General features: G+C 42.8%; 1 protein-coding gene across 5 annotated transcripts; it reads right to left on the minus strand.

The window, feature by feature from the left end:
- Nucleotides 1-160: 160 nt before the first annotated feature.
- MCM10 (minichromosome maintenance 10 replication initiation factor) lies at nt 161-19,883 on the minus strand. Of its 5 annotated transcripts, none has more exons than XM_032954127.2 (20): nt 19,810-19,883; nt 18,618-18,686; nt 17,170-17,562; nt 16,886-16,954; nt 16,354-16,467; nt 15,326-15,551; nt 14,345-14,510; nt 13,664-13,831; nt 12,350-12,466; nt 11,829-12,034; nt 9,903-10,009; nt 8,649-8,768; nt 7,635-7,752; nt 4,909-5,164; nt 4,183-4,321; nt 3,572-3,693; nt 2,538-2,651; nt 2,089-2,237; nt 1,553-1,595; nt 161-1,066 (listed from the first exon to the last, which is right to left on the minus strand). In XM_032954127.2, the coding sequence occupies exons 2-20, from the start codon at nt 18,622-18,624 to the stop codon at nt 983-985; spliced, it is 2,718 nt and encodes a 905-aa protein (XP_032810018.2). In that variant the 5' UTR covers nt 18,625-18,686; nt 19,810-19,883; the 3' UTR covers nt 161-982. The 5 variants fall into 5 exon arrangements, with proteins under 5 accessions (XP_032810018.2, XP_032810016.2, XP_032810017.2 ...); XM_032954125.2 differs by having other exon boundaries at nt 19,780-19,852; XM_032954126.2 differs by lacking the exon at nt 19,810-19,883 and adding an exon at nt 19,660-19,803.
- Nucleotides 19,884-20,959: the final 1,076 nt, after the last annotated feature.

A 20,959-nucleotide genomic window follows, 5' to 3' on the forward strand; every position in this document is an offset into this window, starting at 1 on the left:
TCCAATATTTGCTACATGCCAACCAAAATATAAAGCGGCTTGATCCACAGAAATTGCATTAAAGCACACACTAGAATGTACCAATAAAACGCATTGCAATTATTAATCAATTAGAAGTACAACCAGCATGATGTATAATAAGATGGTGACCAATACATGGTTTAAGAGAGCAATGATTTAATTAATCAGTAGCCATGCAAACATTTTTAGAATGTATACATACAAAAATACTAATATAAAAGTCAATGGGAAAGTTATTTGGGGAGTTTTATAATTTTTCACATTTTCAAATCCAAATAAATGTTAAGGGTTTTCCTACATTAAAAATCCTAATTGTTTTAAATTACAGTACTTAAGACACTACATAAACACATGTTACTTCAAAGAATAGTAAAGCTATTATTTACAATTACAATGCTCCCGCCAAGTACTTTATAACTTTTTTACTGGGCCTTCATACAGCGGAAGGCAGACGGTTTGAGATTATGCAAAAAGGCCTTTGCATACGCTTCACATGCTACACTTTTGGTAAAATGATGGCTTACATCATAAAAAAGAGTAACAGATACACATTGTTAGCTTCATAGCACGGTGGAATTTCTATGAAAAGTGTCATGATTGTGCACCTACTTGGGCAAGCACAACACACCAGATGGGACGGTGGGACCAGCACCCGCACTCAGCTGCTTTTCACTCCCGATGGCAGATGTCAAAACAGTGTAGTATGGAAATGCATCCAACCAGTGGTTGACAGTGACCCTGATAAAAGGAATTAAATGGGGGCCGCCCCTGTTCAATCGTTACCATCTTTGTAGCCCAGCACCTGATCCCCCTTCAACCCTTGGTGCTCATTACAGAAGCACTGTCTCCACACTCGATAGCCACACCAAACTAAAAGTACAACGGTATTGAACACTTGCAGGGAAAACATCATAGATGTCAAATTGTATTATCCCATCTTGGAAAGTTTCCTTGCAAACACTCAGGCCAGGCTGTTGAGAAACTTTGCCTGCTCTTCGCCACGTGGCAACAAAGTCTCGGCTCCGATCTTTGGCCCCTTCCTCTCCTGTGCGGCAGACACACGAAATCACAGTCACTGTCTGGTACATGCCCACAGAGACCAATATAGCAAGCAAGAATTGCCGGGAGGAATAATGCTAATTGATGGATTACATGAGAACCAAACATTCAGATAGGATGAACCACCACCATCAAGTACTGATTTGCGGCAGGTATTCAATCCTTCAAATGTTGTTGCTAACCTTTCATTCGAAATCCTATTACCGTAAATTGCCAGATGAGAAAAAACAGTACACACTTGAGGTTCAAAAATTACTGGGAGGCGATATGAACAAAATCAATGATCATCTGAAAATTTTCATTCACCTACGATTTTCATCAAATGGAGGTAAGAGTTTACTTAATAAACCAGCAATACTCTCTAAACACTAAAAACGAGTTGTTTATTTTTATATAAAGCAGGGCAATCAACCTGTCAAATCAAAGAGAAGATTTAATTGTGTGGGTGTCTCACGTATTCTCATTCACAAACCTTCAACATTGAGTCCCTTTCCCACTTGAACTGCCCACAGTTTCTGCAAGATGACAGCACATTTTTACTTGATGAATATTTGAACTAAAATGTTCGTACAAGTATTATAAAACAATAAATCTGGCATAAAAGCCACAGCAGACACACAGTGATTAAAGTACCCACAGTAAACACTTGTAGCACTGCAAAAAACCACAGCACAAACACTGCAGAGAGCATCCAGTACATAAACACATAGGGAATGGAAAGACACTGAAGTGCACACAGAACACTGGAATAAACCACAATCGACACAACCACATACTATATCAAGTTACAGCGTATGCAGAACTGGAACAAGCCATAGTACACACAGCACCAGGAAAAAAAAAAGCTAAAGCAAACAGCACTGGAACAGTAAAGCGCTCACACACAGCACAAGCGCACACACACAGCACAGGAAGGGTGAGCACACACACACACACACCGGCAGTGGCATAGCGTTCGCAGAGCACTGGGGGAAGTCACAGCGAGCACACAGGCCACCAGTCACGTACTTGCAGTGTTTCTGTGGCAGCCTGTCGAGCGAAACGGTGCGGTGGCTGCACTGGCCACAGCGGAAGAATCGCTTGACGCCGTCGTGCCATGACAGCGCGTGCATCTGCTGCACGCACGTATCCAGCGCCTTGTAGTGCGTGTACTTGCACTGTGGCGAGAGGGGACAGGGACGACAGGGGGACACAAGGAAAATTAGGTTTAAATACAGCTTGCGGAGCTCATAAATACGTCATTCAATTGAAGTGAGCTGGTCGGTTCAGGTGGCTAACACAGTGGCAAATAACTGAGTTGGCAGCAAGGACATCCTGGGTTCAAATACAGTTGCCAGTAATTCATATACATTTTCAAGTGTAGTGAGTTGGTAGCCTAAGCTGTAACACAATGCTCAATTAGAATGCAATTGTAATTAAAAAGCAAAAACTTGTTAAAAAAATTGACGATTCTACACCTGCTTGCAGCTCACAACACGGCACTTTTGTTCCTTCAAGTTCTTCATCTTCTCTTCCATCTGCTCCTTCTTCTCGCGAACGTTGAAGTACTGCTCTTGTAGGTCATCCTCTGCCTATGGGTGTGGATAAACATACCGCCAAATAGGCAAAACACCGTGGAAGACGCTTTATTCAAACGAGGACGATGGCAATTATCATGACAGGCAAGCAGATACGGTGACAATGACAAATAGGGCTACAGCAATACACGGAAAGGATATGCAGGTTGCTTCAAAAAAAATGTTAACACTTCCGAGAATTTGTAACAACAAGGAATGTGCTTCCGGGCTCTGGAGACCACCTGAAGAAGATTCTAGGAATGTGTTGACAATGATGGTGAACAAGTGGAGACTCTTTTGACTTTTTGAAGCGATTAATATACATTTGTTATCATGTTACAGTGCATTATCCGTACTTTTTACATTAAAAACGATAGTCCTATAATAAGTGTTATAAAATATTTTAAGCACCCTGGACTTATATTCAGGTGAAAAGGTATCAAGGGACTTCCACAAAACTACACGGCTATGCTAATTAACAGGCATATAGACACATACACAAGTACAGGAGAGATATTGAGGCAAAAGGGCACATGGATTTATTTTGCATGGATATCATTGGCAAGTGACTACACAGATGATCTATGGGATAAACAAATTATATTCTCTATTAATTTGCAATAACGTTTACAGCAATATGGTGGCCTGTGCCATGAACTGGCAGGCTGCCTTGTTAAATAACTTAATTACTATAAATTAAGATGCACCTCCAATTAGCACGGTTGGCTATGTACGGTGCGAAAGAAGTTTGACATACATATAAACTTTTTACAGCATCCTATTTAAGGCAACCACAACAAATGAGACACCAACAGCCGCCCACACACCCATGGGTCATCATGAAAAACTCAAAGACAACCGAGTCCGTAGCGGCATCGCGTGCGCACCGATCACGCAGCGATGGCGACCGGCGGCGTCGCAGCCACCCCACGCACCTGCCGCACTTTATCCGAGTGCTTGGACCGCGCCGCCAGCAACTGCTGGAACTCGGGTGAGTTAAAGAGCTCCGAGTTCCGCCGTGCTCGCTTGGAAGCCGGTTCCTGACCGCCTTGCTCTTCTGAGAATTAACAGCCACGGGGGAAAAAGAGAGACTTGAGTTGAGCCAAGCGGCGGCACAAATGGTTGAAGCTAAGTGGATTTGACGTGCGCACGAGTTAATTTTTCCATCAGCTGTCCAAAACACCCCATTCATGTGGGTCTCAAAGTCCAGGTGGGGTTATACCATATTCTTCAGATAAGCAAGTTCTGGAAAGTAAGTCGCACCTAAAACTTTCGGGACATTTTGAAAAAAAATAATAATTATTAATCGAAAGATTATGGGTGCTATGGGAGAGGCGATGCCTGGAAGATTACGCACGCACGGCTTTAAAATGGGGAGAGAGATGTCTTCTGGAAGATTATGCTGGCCAACAAGATTAAAACCCATCTTCCGGAAGACAACATATACCACCCCCCAACCTGCCCCAACTTTAGCCTTAAAATACAGGGGGGGAAATTGCATATTATTATTATTTGGAGAATCTTTCACACGGTTACTCTTCAGTACCTGGGGAGGAGGCGGTGTCCTCCTCCGTGCGCTGCAGGACGGCTCGCACCGTCTCCCCAGCCACCTTCCGCTTCACAGCGTTGGGGTTCTGCTTTTCCAGTTGCTTGCCATTGGCACGCAGCTTATGCACAGCAGCCAGCTGCGACCAGCACGTGTGCTCATTATTCATCTTAACTGATAAAACCAATCCAGAAGCAGCTGTGAACACATGAGACCACATCTCCACCATTTCTAATAAGAGATTTGGGCCATTTGAGGTTGAATTGATACCCGATGCAATTGTTGGAAGAATTGAGTCGTTTCTTCCATTTATTGGTGAGAAAATCACCACTTACTTGTCAATTGAATTCCCTTTATAAATTCAGTATTGCCTCAAATAATCTCAGGACACTGTTTTGAAAAAGGTTTTGCATGAGGACATTTGCCAAATTCCTTCAAAAACATTGTTTGCCTGAAGTAGAGAACTAAACATTGTTGTAATGAAGGCAACCAACACCAAAAAGTCTAGGGAGATATGTTATCTATACTGACCACCCCATAGCCTTGCAAGTTGGAAATATCACAGCACAAGATAACATTTCCCCGATGCACAAACCACGCCCGCAATAAGCCGCAAAACTGGTGTGTGGCACCATCCGGCGTTTTCCACTGGAACTGACGGCGAGTAAGTTTTTTTTTAAAAAATGCATGACCAGTGCCGTCAAGAGTTTGGCGGGGGGTCCTCACCTTTTTCCTATCGGCGTTTGACGCTTGCTTGTTCGGTTGTGGAGGCGAGTCAAACAAGAAAACCTCGTCCCCATCTCGGAGTCCGCTGCCGATGCGCGGAGTCCTGACCGAGGCCGAGGTGGATGGCGAGGGGATCGGTGAAGAAGACATGCTGCCACCTGGCTCGGGTCTCACTGGCCTCTCCGTCGTGCCCGTCGGAGTCGATGGGTTTGCTTCGTGGCACGAAGCAGAAGGGGCATCTGCGATCTGAAGAAGCCTGTACACGTAAGCAAAAAATATATATTTTGTGAATAATTAATAAATGTAGTGATTGTTAGCCAGTTTAATAAGCTTTATAATGACTGTGTCAAAGTGCCAAACTGGTACCATTGCGATCCTGCATTCAAACCTTGAGTCTCCCTCTCAGGGCTATAAGCCAGTTGCATAGACTTTGAAGGTTGAAGCCCTGATGCTGGGTACAGTGAGAGAAAAAAGTATTTGATCCCCTGCTGGTTTTGTACGTTTGCCCACTGACAAATAAATGATCAGTCTATAATTTTAATGGTAGGTTTATATGAACAGTGAGAGACAGAATAACAACAAAAAAATCCAGAAAAACGCATGTCAAAAATGTTATAAATTGATTTGCATTTTAATGAGGGAAATAAGTATTTGACCCCCTCCGAATCAGAAAGATTTCTGGCTCCCAGGTGTCTTTTATACAGGTAACGAGCAGAGATTAGGAGCACACTCTTAAAGGTAGTGCTCCTAATCTCAGCTTGTTACCTGTATAAAAGACACCTGTCCACAGAAGCAATCAATCAGATTGCAAACTCTCCACCATGGCCAAGACCAAAGAGCTCTCCAAGAATGTCAGGGACAAGATTGTAGACCTACACAAGGCTGGAATGGGCTACAAGACCATTGCCAAGCAGCTTGGTGAGAAGGTGACAACAGTTGGTGCGATTATTCGCAAATGGAAGAAACACAAAATAACTGTTAATCTCCCTCGGCCTGGGGCTCCATGCAAGTCCTCTTGGAGTTGCAATGATCATGAGAACGGTGAGGAATCAGCCCAGAACTACACGGGAGGATCTTGTCAATGATCTCAAGGCAGCTGGGACCATAGTCACCAAGAAAACAATTGGTAACACACTACGCCGTGAAGGACTGAAATCCTGCAGCGCCCGCAAGGTCCCCCTGCTCAAGAAAGCACATATACATGCCCGTCTGAAGTTTGCCAATGAACATCTGAATGATTCAGAGGACAACTGGGTGAAAGTGTTGTGGTCAGATGAGACCAAAATGGAGCTCTTTGGCATCAACTCAACTCGCCGTGTTTGGAGGAGGAGGAATGCTGCCTATGACCCCAAGAACACCATACCCACCGTCAAACATGGAGGTGGAAACATTATGCTTTGGGGGTGTTTTTCTGCTGAGGGGACAGGACAACTTCACCGCATCAAAGGGACGATGAACGGGGCCATGTACCGTCAAATCTTTGGTGGGAACCTCCTTCCCTCAGCCAGGGCATTGAAAATGGGTCGTGGATGGGTATTCCAGCATGACAATGACCCAAAACACACGGCCAAGGCAACAAAGGAGTGGCTCAAGAAGAAGCACATTAAAGTCCTGGAGTGGCCTAGCCAGTCTCCAGACCTTAATCCCATAGAAAATCTGTGGAGGGAGCTGAAGGTTCGAGTTGCCAAACGTCAGCCTCGAAACCTCAATGACTTGGAGAAGATCTGCAGAGGAGTGGGACAAAATCCCTCCTGAGATGTGTGCAAACCTGATGGCCAACTACAAGAAACGTCGGACCTCTGTGATTGCCAACAAGGGTTTTGCCACCAAGTACTAAGTCATGTTTTGCAGAGGGGTCAAATACTTATTCCCCTCGTAAAAATGCAAATCAATTAATAACATTTTCGACATGCGTTTTTCTGGATTTTTTTGTTGTTATTCTGTCTCACTGTTCAAATAAACCTACCATTAAAATTGTAGACTGATAAATTCTTTGTCAGTGGGCAAACGTACAAAATCAGCAGGGGATCAAATACTTTTTTTCCCTCACTGTATGCGTCTCCGTCACTTTCACTGGGCTCAATGTTCATGCAGCAATAATTCTGCTTTATGTGAGCGTTCTCGATAGTTCTTTACCATACAATTCCTTATACATATTTCAAAATCCATTTAATAAATGTCTACTTAAAATAGTATATATAGGTAGGCTTAAATAATATAAAAAAAGTTTTCTACAGCTGTCGGTTTTTTTGTGAACCTATACTACAATTTTATCCAAAAACATTCATAGAGGGAAAAGGCCCAACATACCAATACAGCATCCACCTTTTTAACTCTTGATGCTCACCGAGGCTTTCCTGGACAAATAAAAAAGCTTATATTTCTGCTGTCTAGCTAAATCCCACTTGCAAATGTGCGGTTAACCTCAAGGAAAAGTTTTGTTTTAAAGCAATTACTTTTTAGAAAAGCGATTTTATTTAAAATAATTGCGCACTTCAGTTTGGTGGTTCATGCTCGAAGTGGACCGTGACCCTCAAGAGGAATGGCACCGCTCCCGTGGTCGCCCCAGGTGATACGTAGATCAAACAAATCACTCGAGACCACAGCGTATGGCAGCGAGAGCAGTTCATGCGATTTCTGTCGCAAGAGGTCATGTGCTGACTATGCGCGAGGAATGAATGCATTGTTAGGAATAGAGAAAACATGGCTGTGTGGCTTGGACGCACTTGGCTTCTCGGTCTTCGCTGCGCTTGCGACGGGCATCCTGCAGTCCCCTCTTCTGCTGCCTAATCAGCTCGGCTGCAGATATTGACTGCATGTTGGCTCTTGGCTTCCCGTCAGCACCTTGTTCCGCACATACGACGAGCACATGTGTGTGTGAACGCACGTTGCCACAGCTGCAAACGGCCGAACATTAAATGATACTGTATGGCATATGTGTATAAAATGTGCACGTATTATGCAAGAGAAAATGTACAGATATAACAAAAATGTAATTTAAAAAATATCATACACAGTATTACATTTTTCTAGTAACCCTTGCTCGCGACTGAATTCAAATATTTGTCTTTTTCCCGAAATGTATTCCGATTGTGTGATTGGCTTCATGTTATGAGTCGCAGTATCAATTCCGACATCTTGAGCAGAGCAAACCTTTGTGAGAGAATTGCCCACTAAAGTAAATATCACAGAGCTGAAATATTTTCAGACCTTTGGTTCCACCAATAGAGGGCAGCATTTTCCCACTTGTCCTGCCACCGACAGCAATGTTTGATGCGTGACAGTCAAACTGATACGTTTTTAAATCTCATAGCTGATATTTAGCCAAATTATGTACACTCAAACTTCATGTGATTATTTGTTTGTGCAGTCACTGATGACTGGGTGGAGACCCATCAACTCACAACATTTTGAGAACCCAGATTAATGGCAGGCAGCTGTCTGGATTCACACCCAGGAACTCAGCAGTTCCAGCTCAGCGGTCTGACCTCTAACCCACCAAGGTTGCGGCTCCAACATTAACATAATCTTAGGTTAGTACACTTTCCTGCATCTCACTGTCAAAAGTGTTTTGACCATCCTTTGCGTTTCAGTGTGTATGCAATATACATTTTAATACAAATATATGCCTGCAGAGACCTTTGAAAGCAAGCATAGTTAAACTGAGAGGGCATGTACTGTGAGACATCACGTGTTTCTTTTTTGTTTAAACATTACAGTATGGGCTGCGTTTTGTTCACCTGTGGTGGAGATCTGTACCAGATGCTTCTTAAGATTGAGTGCCCCAGGTGTGGGAGCCTTCAATAGGCCCTGAAAATCTTCTGAACAACCAGTCACGCTGCCACTGGAAGGACCCATACCTGAATGCCCAGTCAAAAACACACGCAATACGTGCCACAAATGAGCCACAATAACTTGCTCATCTCGTCAAAGAGCACAAACCATCACGCGAACTCAGGTCATCATCGCAGCCTGATTTTTGCTAACCATCGACCAAAGACCATTACTGCATCGCATGCTTTTAGATCCGCTTCTGCGACCATCTGGAAGATGCTTCCTTCTGATATTAGGAAGCCAATGCAGCTATGCGCTTTTAAATCTAAATTTAAAACTAATTTCCTTAGAATTGCTTTTCGCGTTTAGTTTGCTGTCCTTCCCCCGCACCTCCGATTAGCACGGTTGCCTACGTACGGTGCGAAAGAAGTTTAAGATACATATAATACTATATCATAAAATCACTCAAGTGAGACACAAAATAAAGAGTCATGCAACTCTCAAAAATATATTACAGGCAGCGAGTAGCTAAGTAATGAACAATGTTATTTGAAGCAAATGGCTTCTCTTTGACCTGTCAATTTATATTTTTTTGTAAAGTTTGTCTTTTAAAGTGAACATTGAAATGCTGTGATATGATCTGCAAAACAAAACCACTGCCATATAAAAAAAAATATTTGAAATGTCAGCAAATACATTTCAATAACTTACCATCTTGTTCTATTCTTTATTGGAAGAGGTCATGAATAGCAATGGTGTCTCACTTGTTTAAACGAAGATAATGAAGTGTAATTAAATTAATACTTAGGAAACAATTTACAGGAATACAAATAAGGACAATAAATGGTCTGGAAGCATGAACACAAGCCTCGTTAAATTTAAGGTGTCAAATATATGTTCAAAATTAATAGAATGGTGTAGAACAGAAAATATTGCGAGGATAGTTTTTTATCTGTAAGCAGAAGGGAAACTGCTAAATTAACTGTAAGTCTACAACATCAGCATTTCTAACAACACAGAATAAAAAGTAAAAAAGCTTTGCAATTCACTATTTTTAACTTTCAAGTACCCAAAACAAATGTATTTTTTCAACTGAGTTTTTCCCCCAATTGCAGCACAATCCATGAATAGCACTGATAAGTGTCTGTTTTAGTATGTGTTATGGAAGTTAAATAACCTACAGAGCGAGCAGTTACTATCCATGCGTGAAAGATACTAACCCAAGTTCTGCTTTGCCTGCAGCAGCACAGCATCTGCGCCTCGTACCACGAACCCAGACAGTGACATCTGTGTGCTTTTGCTGCCTTTGGAAGGTGTGGAAGATGCACTGCAGAAGGTAAATACACAAACAGAATACTTATTTAGCCTGGAGAAAACCGATGAGCTATAAAGCTCTTCTTCAATGATGTCCACTCGGCACGTGTCAGAACATTACAAAAACAAATAATACAAAAACAAGATAAGAGTAGAACATATAGGGAAGTAAAGGCACCATAAAGTTGGCTCCATAGAGTGCGAAAGTTCAACATATATACGTACAAATCACAAATGGGAGCTCAACGAAGTGACTATCATATGGAAATGTATAGCAGCCAAATAATCTAAACGCATGTTTCTCAATGTGCAAGGTCGGGATCGAACCCCCGACCTCCTGCATAACAGACGAGGAAGACAACATCACACCAGAAGGTAATTACATTTATGTAGCGTTTACAAGGGCGACTTAAAATTGATAAACTTTACTTAACCTAAACTTCTACGACTATTTAGTGAGTATTAGAATATAGGGAAGATTTTAATTAAATTAACAATATTGTGTGTCCTTACACCTTCAAGTCTATCTTTGCGCCAGAATAATTTTTAGAAAACACACACATGCCTTGTCAATTTGAGTACATAAAGTTTTTATTTGGTTTTACGTTAAACTGGCCTGGTCGCTCAGCAGTAATCAGAAGCTTGCAAGCTCATATGGCCGAGGGGCGATTTAGGCCATAATCTTTCTGGAGTTGATATCATGAGTACAAATTGTGGGGATGTCAGTTTTGGTTTTCCTAGATACCAAGATAGGTTGAACGTTCAACCTATCTACATGACTTTACCGAAAAACCCAAAGAATATGAATTCCTGCAGTCACGAAAGCTTTAAGTCAAGATTCAGTATTGGTTGTCTAATGGAGAAAATTGCTCCACAATAGATATGTAAGCCAACACTGGCTCCCAGATGTAAACAAAATGAGCGCTGCTTCAATGCTTATTTGTTCCGGAAATCACTTTGGATTCCGCACTATGGTTAGAGTGCAACCCACAATCTGAAGGATGCAAGTTAAAATCCTCTTCAAGGGACAATTCAACAGATCAACCCTCTATGCTCGATAAAATAAATGACTGTGAAAATGAAAGTGGTCATTCAATCGCAAAAATGGCTCTAATCATGGGAATGTAGAATGCGTACCACTGACATCGGGCGACCAACACAGATGAGCAACAACCTACGTGTTCCGTGCTTATGAGTGTTATAGTCTGAGCATTGTACTGTGATCTCAAAAACCTGGGTTCAATCCGCATCAATGGACAAGATCCTATTCTGAAACTCACCCAGATTTAAACAACCTCAGATGAGTATCTATTGCCATGTGCAAACATCAGCACTGGGGAGACACAGGAGGTATGGTGTGGTGCTGGCCATACCATCTCTTAGTTTCCATTATAGATGTTTAATAACATCCTATAAGAATAAAGAACGGATACTGATTTGTGTCTGTGTATATACAGATGGACTTTGACCAATTCACCTGCAAAGTACCCGATTTCATCATGACTCAGCACCGAAGCAGAACTGAGGCTGGATATTGCTTGAATCATTGGCCAACAATGCACAAAGCAGCGGTCATAGGCTGCTGCGGGGCAACGTTGTCCATGGGCGGTTCAGAAAAAAAAATTGCTGGCATTGTATACATCCCACCTTCACCAACTCGCAATGACCAGGGTGGCGAAGTATTGTCAAATAATCTCCACAACTCGCAAAGCATGATGGGAACCCCTCATGCCGTAAGTGGAGTGACAAAACGGCTGTACAGGTGCACGTTTTGTGCGCGCGTGTACAAACTGAGGGTGGGACGAGACGTGTCCTCGCCCGCTGCTACTCACACGCTGGCCGCGTAAGCGGGGGACGAGACCCCTCCGTAGTGGAACCCCTGCTGGCAGATCCTCTCCTTCAGCCCCAGGGCCCCGCGCCCTCGGCCCCGCAGCATCGTGGGCTCCCGGCCCGTGAAGCCTGCCTGCAGCTCGGAGCGACGCGAGCTCATTTTGCGGTACTGCGACTGCACGTGGAACTGGCAGAACTCGCCCTCCATCTGCAGGCAGGGGATACGGCGGTTAATGCCCGTACACATGTGAACTTGCGTATGAATAGGCAATGGAGGTTAACAGCACTTTGTTATAGCGAGCTGCTATAAAATGTAGTGACCCAAGTTCGATTCCTGCTTGTGATGCACATCCAGAAATCAAGATGTACTGCATGGGTAGGGGTCACAGTATAAATACTAAACGATGACAAATTAAGGTAAGATTTTAATTTTTTAAAGATTTCAAATGGTTCACCTGCAAATCAATGTGGCTCAAAGCCCAATGTTAATTTAATGGAAGGTGACGAGTGTGAGGGTCCGCACCAGGTTAATGAGCTGAGTGCAGGGGTCCCCGTTGCGTTTGGCTGCGCGACATGTGCCCAAGTCCTTCGCCTCCCCCATGAGCATCACCTTCTGGGGATGGTCCACAGAGATGGACAGCTACACACACATAAGACATGTTCATTTCAAACGTTAATTTGCAAAGGGAAAATTTACAACATTATCACAAGAAGGAAAGAAAGCTCCAGCAGAATATCCGGAGCTCAAAACGGCGGAATATGCTTGCAGCAGTGACAGGAAAAAAAACATAATAAAGACTAAATGTTGCCAGCATAAAGACAACATTGTAACTAGGCTCGTAGTGATGCATTGATTTCCCGAGTAAAATCAATTGTTATGCTCATGATATATGCATCCAATCATGTGTATTGTATCATTATTTTAAATTCATATACTATGTAGAAAGTAACTATTTTTTTGTGACCGAGAGCCAACTAGAGGTAATACATTCACAAAAATGGTGAAAAGAGACTAAATTATTCAATGAAACTGTGACAATCCATCTATTTGTTGGGTTGGTAAAATGCTTACATGACCATCTACACTCCCAAAAACAAAAGGAGAGTTATTTATAACCAAATACTTATTAACTATCAAAATACCACAAATGTGATCGTTATACTGCCTAGAAGTTTGACATTTTTATCGATCAATAAGATCATATCAGTACATTCCTACACCACTCCTCCCTACTGCATGTAATGCTAAAAATGCTCCGAGTCTAGATTAAATGTTGGCATAAGTTCCATTAACAGGAGCATAAATTAAGGTCTGGGTGTGGTGGGTCCACTAACATGCGTGGACTGGTCATTACCTTTTACAAACCATTCCAACATTATTTGTTTACAAATTCCCATTTCATGTAACATGTAAAGTACGTAGTTGGCTCTCGGTCACAAAAACGTACCAATACTTGCCGTTTATAACACAGCCTATGTAACCGTGATTGTACCGAAGAACTGTAATGTAAAACATCTGTACCCTCACAGGACACCTATGAAATAGAGCCTAACAGAATATCGGGCCCTACCTGCTGAAATAAATAACATCTATGGAAATCATGTGTTCTTTTTGTCTGCATGAATTTCGTAGAATTTTTTATCTTCCAATTTCCCCTGGAAATAAAAAGTTTTAAACAATGACCCCTGTGGTTATAACAGTCATGTAGGCAAGTATACAAGTAATTCTGCATCCAATAAAATCATATATGTAGGAATAGAAGCCAATAGACACATAAACATCACGTGAATCTTAGCTTTACATTGTACAAAAATAAAATATACGTTAGCCACACACCTCATTGTATCCTTCCTTGGGCTTCATGAGGGTGGGGTTCAGGAGGCCCACAACAAAACCCTGGTCCGTTTTCCAGTGCTGCTTGTGGACTTCTCCAAAAAGCAGCAGTGACACAGACACCTCCATGTTCTTCAGGTCCATCAGACGCCACACGCTGAATGTCTTGCCCTGCGCATCATCAACGAGGAGTCAAATTCACTCCCTTCAAGGCCAGGCAAAAAAACAGCTGGAGTCTGTTATTTTAAACCAAGTGAGAGTTCACCAAGTGCTACATAGCCATTAATGTGTGTGTAGGCCGAGATGCAGGTAGCCCTTTTCATCTGTAAACTGGGTGCAACAATATATGGCATATTTTTTAACATGTAAGAATGCTGCTATGGTGCGATGTGGTTAGCACACATGACTTGCAATCCAGCAATTGCTGATTCGATTTGATCTCCTGGCAAGAGGAAACAATAGGAAAATGTGTTTAAATCCTTCCGCCTTGTTAGTGTAGGGGCCAAGCTTAGGGAGCCTTGCGGGTCAAGAGCATGGAGGCTACTTCTGGGCTGACAGAGCCCAGTTTGTAGTGTTCATGTACATTCATCATCAGTGCTCTGACGTGGGCATCAGCATCAGCCCCACGCAAGCCATCCCATTCGTATGTTCTCTCGAGCCGTGCATGTGGTGGCGTGGACTCACGCTGCTAACGCTCTGCGGAGTGTGCTTGTGTACGATCACGCCGATGGTCACCCAGTCAATGTTATCCAAGCTATCGCGCGTGATTTTGTCTGGCAGCTGAGAGAGGCGAATCATACGCCGGCCGGCCATCCTCCTCTCCATGTCCACAGACGAGATAAGAGGCCTCCTAAAATACAACAGTGAAACTGCTTTAACTTTCAAATCATCATAATAATCATCACAGCAATGGCACCACAAAGTTTCAGGAAATGAATCCAGCCAGCCTGGAGATATGAAATTAGGTTTTCAAATACTGAAATGTGAATTGTAAGATAACGTGATAAGTATGTTGCATCATTAAGTTTAAGTAAGCAAGTACATAATTTTAAGTCAACCATACTACAGATTGTATCACAGTTGGTACACTGTGCCATGCCAGACTAGGGTTGTTAAAAAAGAATGGCCAGGGTAAAGGAGCTCCAAACTACAAGAGCAGAAAGTTCACAAGACGTTCATCAAATCACACAATAAACGATATATCTTTATTCTTAAATCTTGTATGTAATGGTTGACACAACCTCTACAGCCACGAGAGGCTTCTGGTGCAGCAATGTAAAAAAACACTTCTAGAATTGAATCACAACAACTGAAATGGGAGGGTGGAGAATCATTAAGCCTCTGCCACCACGTATTACAAAACATAACTTCATATTGTGTCTCTTCTGAGTAAAATAGGAGGAAAATAGATGAGTAAACCACTGGAACTGGATTCAGAGCTGTATGAATCAGTCAATCGACCAACAGATCCTGCTGACACCACGCTACCAATCTTGAGTGCTGGCCATTGTACCAGCACTCAAGATTCTTCAACTAAATCTCAAAACTGGCAGCCAGAAAGCATCATATCAGCATTCTCTCTCAGCAGCACCTGGTTATTGTCAAATGTCTGAAAGAAATCTATACGTTTGTTACCCAGCGTTGGTATCCACAGTTAACACTCACCTAATCCGGAACCCGGAGTATTTCTCCACCTCCGTATTTTCCTGCATCCCACTGCTGCTGCTGGCAGTGGTAGGCGTACTCAGGGTGGTCGGGGCCTTCCGTTTCCCTGCAGTCGCACCACCTGCAGCGCTGGTGCTGGCGGTCACTGACATCGGGCTCTGCGAACAAGCGCCTGCTTGACTTGCAGTTGGTATCTTTGTACGGTCCTTGAAGGCAGTAGAGCTCTCTGGCCATCACATCATAGGTATTAGGCAACAGCGACCTCATTGGAATGCAGAACCCACGTTAAATCCATCACGTCAGAATAAATACAACATGATGGTACAGTATGACTGCACACACTGCTTATTTATAACAAAAAACATATACAGCCCTTTACTAATCGACTGCTAATGTGAAGGCCTCTGAACGCTGTGTTGGTCATGGGGGTTGTTTCACTACTTCATTGTGCTGCAGTCCTGGTTGGTGAAGGTGGAAGGGACAAAACCTGTCTGAATAACACTTGCCATGAATGTCAGATAGACATTTTTTTATATAAAGCAATAATTTTGAACAGGTAATTTCTATGCATTGAGAAGTATAATTGGCACCTTGGAAAATTATTAAAGGTTCTTATTAAGTGCAAATTATTAGTTTATTTCATAAATATTGTCAGGATATATTTCCAAAACAAACGACTAAGCTTAATTACAATATAATACTTTGCAATATCGGACAATCATATTATCGTGAACCTTATATTGTACAACAGATCGTAGTATCGCCATACCATGCAAACACTTGCGAATAGACTTTTGTATGCTGGTGTCACAGTACAATTAACGACATTCCAAAGTTCTCAACTATATTTACAATAAATGAAACCTGCTCTTATTGACAATTTTTAACAAGGTCTTTCCTTGCAAAAGAAAAAGCATTGCAACAGGTGACCAACATTACAATTATGATGATTGTATTTAACTTTTAGTACTGGTGTGGTCAGGTTGACCCGTCTCTTGTGAGTGAACAGTGTCATATCCCATGCTGACCTCCGCTCTTAGGTTGATGTGCGAGCCGGGACTTAGTTTTGACATAAGCAGTCGTGGCAGCTTCTGTTTTTTTGACACCAACTTTCCGCTGGGATGAAACTCCACTTGATGCCGCTACGATAAAAGACACGAGTATATTTCATCACAAAAAAACATGTAGTAGGCAACATCAGCAATTGAACTCGTTCACATTGATGAGCCGATTATATTCCCCTAGCCACATACCCATAGAAATATTGCGGAGAATTACCAAAGTGCACCATCTAATGTTAACATGGATGTTAAAGACTGAAATTATTGGCTATAGTAGGCAATGTTGCATTTGTGTGAAATAACACAAAGTTACTTATAACTAAATTACAGGTCCAAAATTAATAATGGCTTATGTTTATAAAGTTTCCATAATTGCTATCTTTGCTTAACCTCAAATACCACAACTGGATTACAGATATAAAAGCAAACATGTTTAAAAAAAAGTATTAATTTTGACATGAATGTGCATCAGTCATAAATAAGAGCCGTTTGGAAGCACCTTGTGGGGATGTCTCCTGCAGTTGCTGCTGAAGTCTCAGAACTTTCTCCTGCATCAAACGCAGCTCCTCTACCGAAAAAAAACACATGGGAATAAAGGTGCAGTTGACACAGCATCATCGCTACTTAGTGTAAAAATCCGCACTCACAGCTGTACCCTTTTTTAAAAAAAATTTCTCCCAACATTTCTTGGAAAATATTTAATATGCTCACATTTTGGAGTTCGTAAGTGACCGTTGTAGATTATTTTGATGTAAATTATGAGAATTAGAACAATGCACGTACCTGCCAACTCTTCCTTGCTCTTCTCCTCCAGCCGCACGTTCTCTTTGCCGTCATCACAGCGCGGAGTTGAAACCGCAGACCGGCGTGGAGCAGGAACATCACCATCAGCTTTACGGATTTCGTCTCCACACCCCTCGGGTTCACCAATGTCAATGACCAAAGCATCGCTGTCCTCCGCATCATCGTCTTCGGCGTCAAACAGGGCGCTCAGTTCAGCCTCGGTGCCATTTTTGTTACTGCATGATGGGTGGGGCCCTCCGCTGTGCTGAGCGGCATCTCCATCATCGTGGAGATCGTCTCCGTTGACCCGGGTGTCACCTCCATCCTCGTCATTGGAAAGCGGAGACCCCTCTTCCAGCAGCGAAGTCAGGACATCCAGATCCCCCTCGTTGTCTGCGAGGACACCCGCTGTCAGAGGAGGCTTGGCCATGGATTCACATGACGTTTAAATATTGTGCTTATGTATACAGAAAGGTAATTAGCGAGGGTGCAGCCCTGCAATTGCTTGCTTACGGCACTCCTAGCGAAAGGGCTTCCATTAGAGAGTCCCTCTAGAAAGTATATGGTCTACTTCCACGGGTGGACGGAGGTGAGGTGATTTAAGACACCTGTCCATTGTTACACTATAGCAGCTCTGCTCTTACGTATATGTTTTAAGGTTACTTCGGTAAAATTATTGCGTTGACATGCATGCACCTTATTTAGAATGAAATTACTTTATTTATTGAGAAGGGTGTGTTTAATTAAAACTGGTCTGTCGGTACACACTGCTGCATTTCCCTTAACCTTCTGACCAACTGGACCTTGATTACCAAGTAGAAATTCGTTTATTAACTTGTACCTGAAAGAATACAGTTCTCATGCTAAACGTCTGTGCAGTGCATGGTATACAAGAAACATTCTTCATTTAAGAGCAAGACGTAAACAAATATATCACATTTATCGTTTATATTGAATTCCAACATCAAATATAGAGGGCTGACGTTTTGTGCAATGGCCCTTCTTTAGTGTGGCCCTGAGAAAGATGGGACATTTTAAGAGAGTTTAATAAAAGCGTGTAATTAAAAATACTTTCTTTTAAACACGCTTTAATGAAATGTACCGTACTAGTAATGGCAGAACTCCACGACTCCAGGAAGTGGCCCAAAAGCTTGCCATAACGCAAAGGACCGTGGTCATTTACAGCCAACGTCAGTTGAGCATGGACAATTAGACCCAAGCCGAAACATAACATATAAAAAAGATGGTTTAATTTTTTATGATAGAATATAGTATTGTCATCAGTATTACATAAATATACCAAGTTTGCAGTCGATACCACATTGGGAAGAGAGTTAAAATTTAGTTATATTTGAGGATACGACAACAACAACATACAGAGTGAGTTAAATTTAAAAAAGCGTGTAAAAACGAACAATAGTTGAGGACTACATAGGAATTAAACATACCTTCCATGCTTATGGCAGTCAACGCTGCTCGTCCAGTTCACTCCACAATGCATCAACTGCACTTAAGCACTGCGTGTTGGAAATAAATTAAGTGTAAGGAAATTAAACATTGCATCTTTCATTTGCGAAGCTTTACAACAAACGTGCAAATTAACTATATGAATTTATGATTACTTCGACACGGCACCTTTGGAGTGCACAATTCATACTTGACTGAGGCTGATGAAGGCCGCTTGTGTTGTGGCCGAAACGTCGTGAGAATATTGTGTTATTTTATTTTATCAAGTTATTATTTTATTCTCATTCTACGTGACTTTACCGAGAGAACCAAATAAGTTGACTGAGGCTGCTTATAAATTAAAAGGTGCATAAATATCCAACATATATTGTAATATACCGTGAATGTGTGAATTGTATGTATACTTGCAGCAGTGTACTGTACACAGTAGTCCATGACGCCACACCTTTAGACGAATTATAACTTATATTATGTCTATGGCCAAACTTTCCGGGTATTTTGTGTATATTATAAAATGAGCATCACTGCCAATGACTGCATTACTCTAAATCACACTGTATAAATAGTATGCAGTACTGTTCTTTCAGGTATATTTTAACAGGATGAGAACTGACCAAGATGAGTCCTCATTTGCGAGTGACCCAGGTCACAAGAATTAACTTCTACTCCTGAAGCAGCATATACAACATTATGTATGTAATGTACGAAGTAGCGATTAGCTACTTAATTAAACTGTATTGCAATTCGTTGCTTACAACTCTAACACGTTAAAACAGTTACAGTTCTTTATAATCCAACACAGCATCACATCTACCACGACTATCCCACCCAGTTACAATTCTCAAACCAGGGTAAAGAAAAAAAAGCAACAAAACATTTAAACAAAATTACTTACAAATAACAGCAGTCACTGATACTTTGACCCCAATACAATGTACCGCGCGAACCACTGTACACAAACCACAATGTTAAAACAACACACTCACGCGTATGAACTTAATCAAATGCTGCACTGGCAATTACCATCTTTACACTGGCGCGTTAACTAATAGTACGTTTGAAACTTGATACTTTTTTAGGTTAAAAAAACAACCACCAAACTTAAAGCGCGAATCGTTACAGCCACCCGAAGCAGCGCCAAACCTTTGACGCGCGGAGCCCTGCAACATTTACCAGTCCGCACAAGCGCGGCGCCACGATTCGGAGCCTCACCATTGGCTGGCGCTCACCACTCCAACCAATGGGCGCGCGAAGTGAAGGCAGCGCGCGCGCACCGTAGCCAATGTGGAGCGAGGAGAAGCTCGGGCGCGCCTATCCGCGCTGGGGAATTAGAGAGCCATCGGAGAATGGCATCATGCGGAGTTTCGCGCCAAAAAGAGGACCTCCCCACACACACACCCCCCCACTACCCCCCACCACCCCCCACCGCCACACCCCCCCACTACCCCCCACCACCCCCCACCGCCACACACCCCCCCCACCCCCCCCACCACCCCCCTCCCACCACCCCCCACTACCCCCCACCACCACTTCCACCACCCCCCCCACCAGCCTCCCACCAGCCTCCCACCCCCCCACTACCCCCCACCACCACACCCCCCCCACTACCCCACCCCCCCACCACCCCCCCCACCACCACTACCCCCCACCCCCCCTCCCACCACCCCCCACTACCCCCCCCCACTACTCCCCACTACCCCCACCACCCCCCCCCACCACCATCCCACCATCCCCTCCACCGCCCCCCCCCCACCACCACCCCCTTCACTACCAAATTTAGTTATCGTTTGTTATTTAGTTTCATTGTAGTGCTTGATTTTAGATTTCATTTATTAAATATTTCAAGATAATACAATTTCGTTCATTCATTTATCGTCGTTTTACTTTCAATTATTATTAACAATGCGACCTCCAGATGTCACTGCTCTGCTTGGATAAGATTTCACCTTTCCTCCATCGTCGACACATGCCCCACCTATCACTACAACTACTACACTATCATTGCCCCATCTATCACTACAACTACTACACTATCATTGCCCCACCTATCACTACTATTACTACATTATCATTGCCCTCACCTATCACTACAACTACTACACTATCATTGCCCCACCTATCACTACAACTACTACACTATCATTGCCCCACCTATCACTACAACTACTACATTATCATTGCCCCACCTATCACTACTATTACTACATTATCATTGCCCCATCTATCACTACAACTACTACACTATAATTGCCCCACCTATCACTACTATTACTACATTATCATTGCCCCACCTATCACTACAACTATACACTATCATTGCCCC

This window comes from Petromyzon marinus, chromosome 14 (genome assembly GCF_048934315.1).
Source record: "Petromyzon marinus isolate PM22_M1 ecotype Great Lakes invasive population chromosome 14, UKy_Petmar_22M1.pri1.0, whole genome shotgun sequence".
Taxonomy (NCBI): domain Eukaryota; kingdom Metazoa; phylum Chordata; class Hyperoartia; order Petromyzontiformes; family Petromyzontidae; genus Petromyzon; species Petromyzon marinus.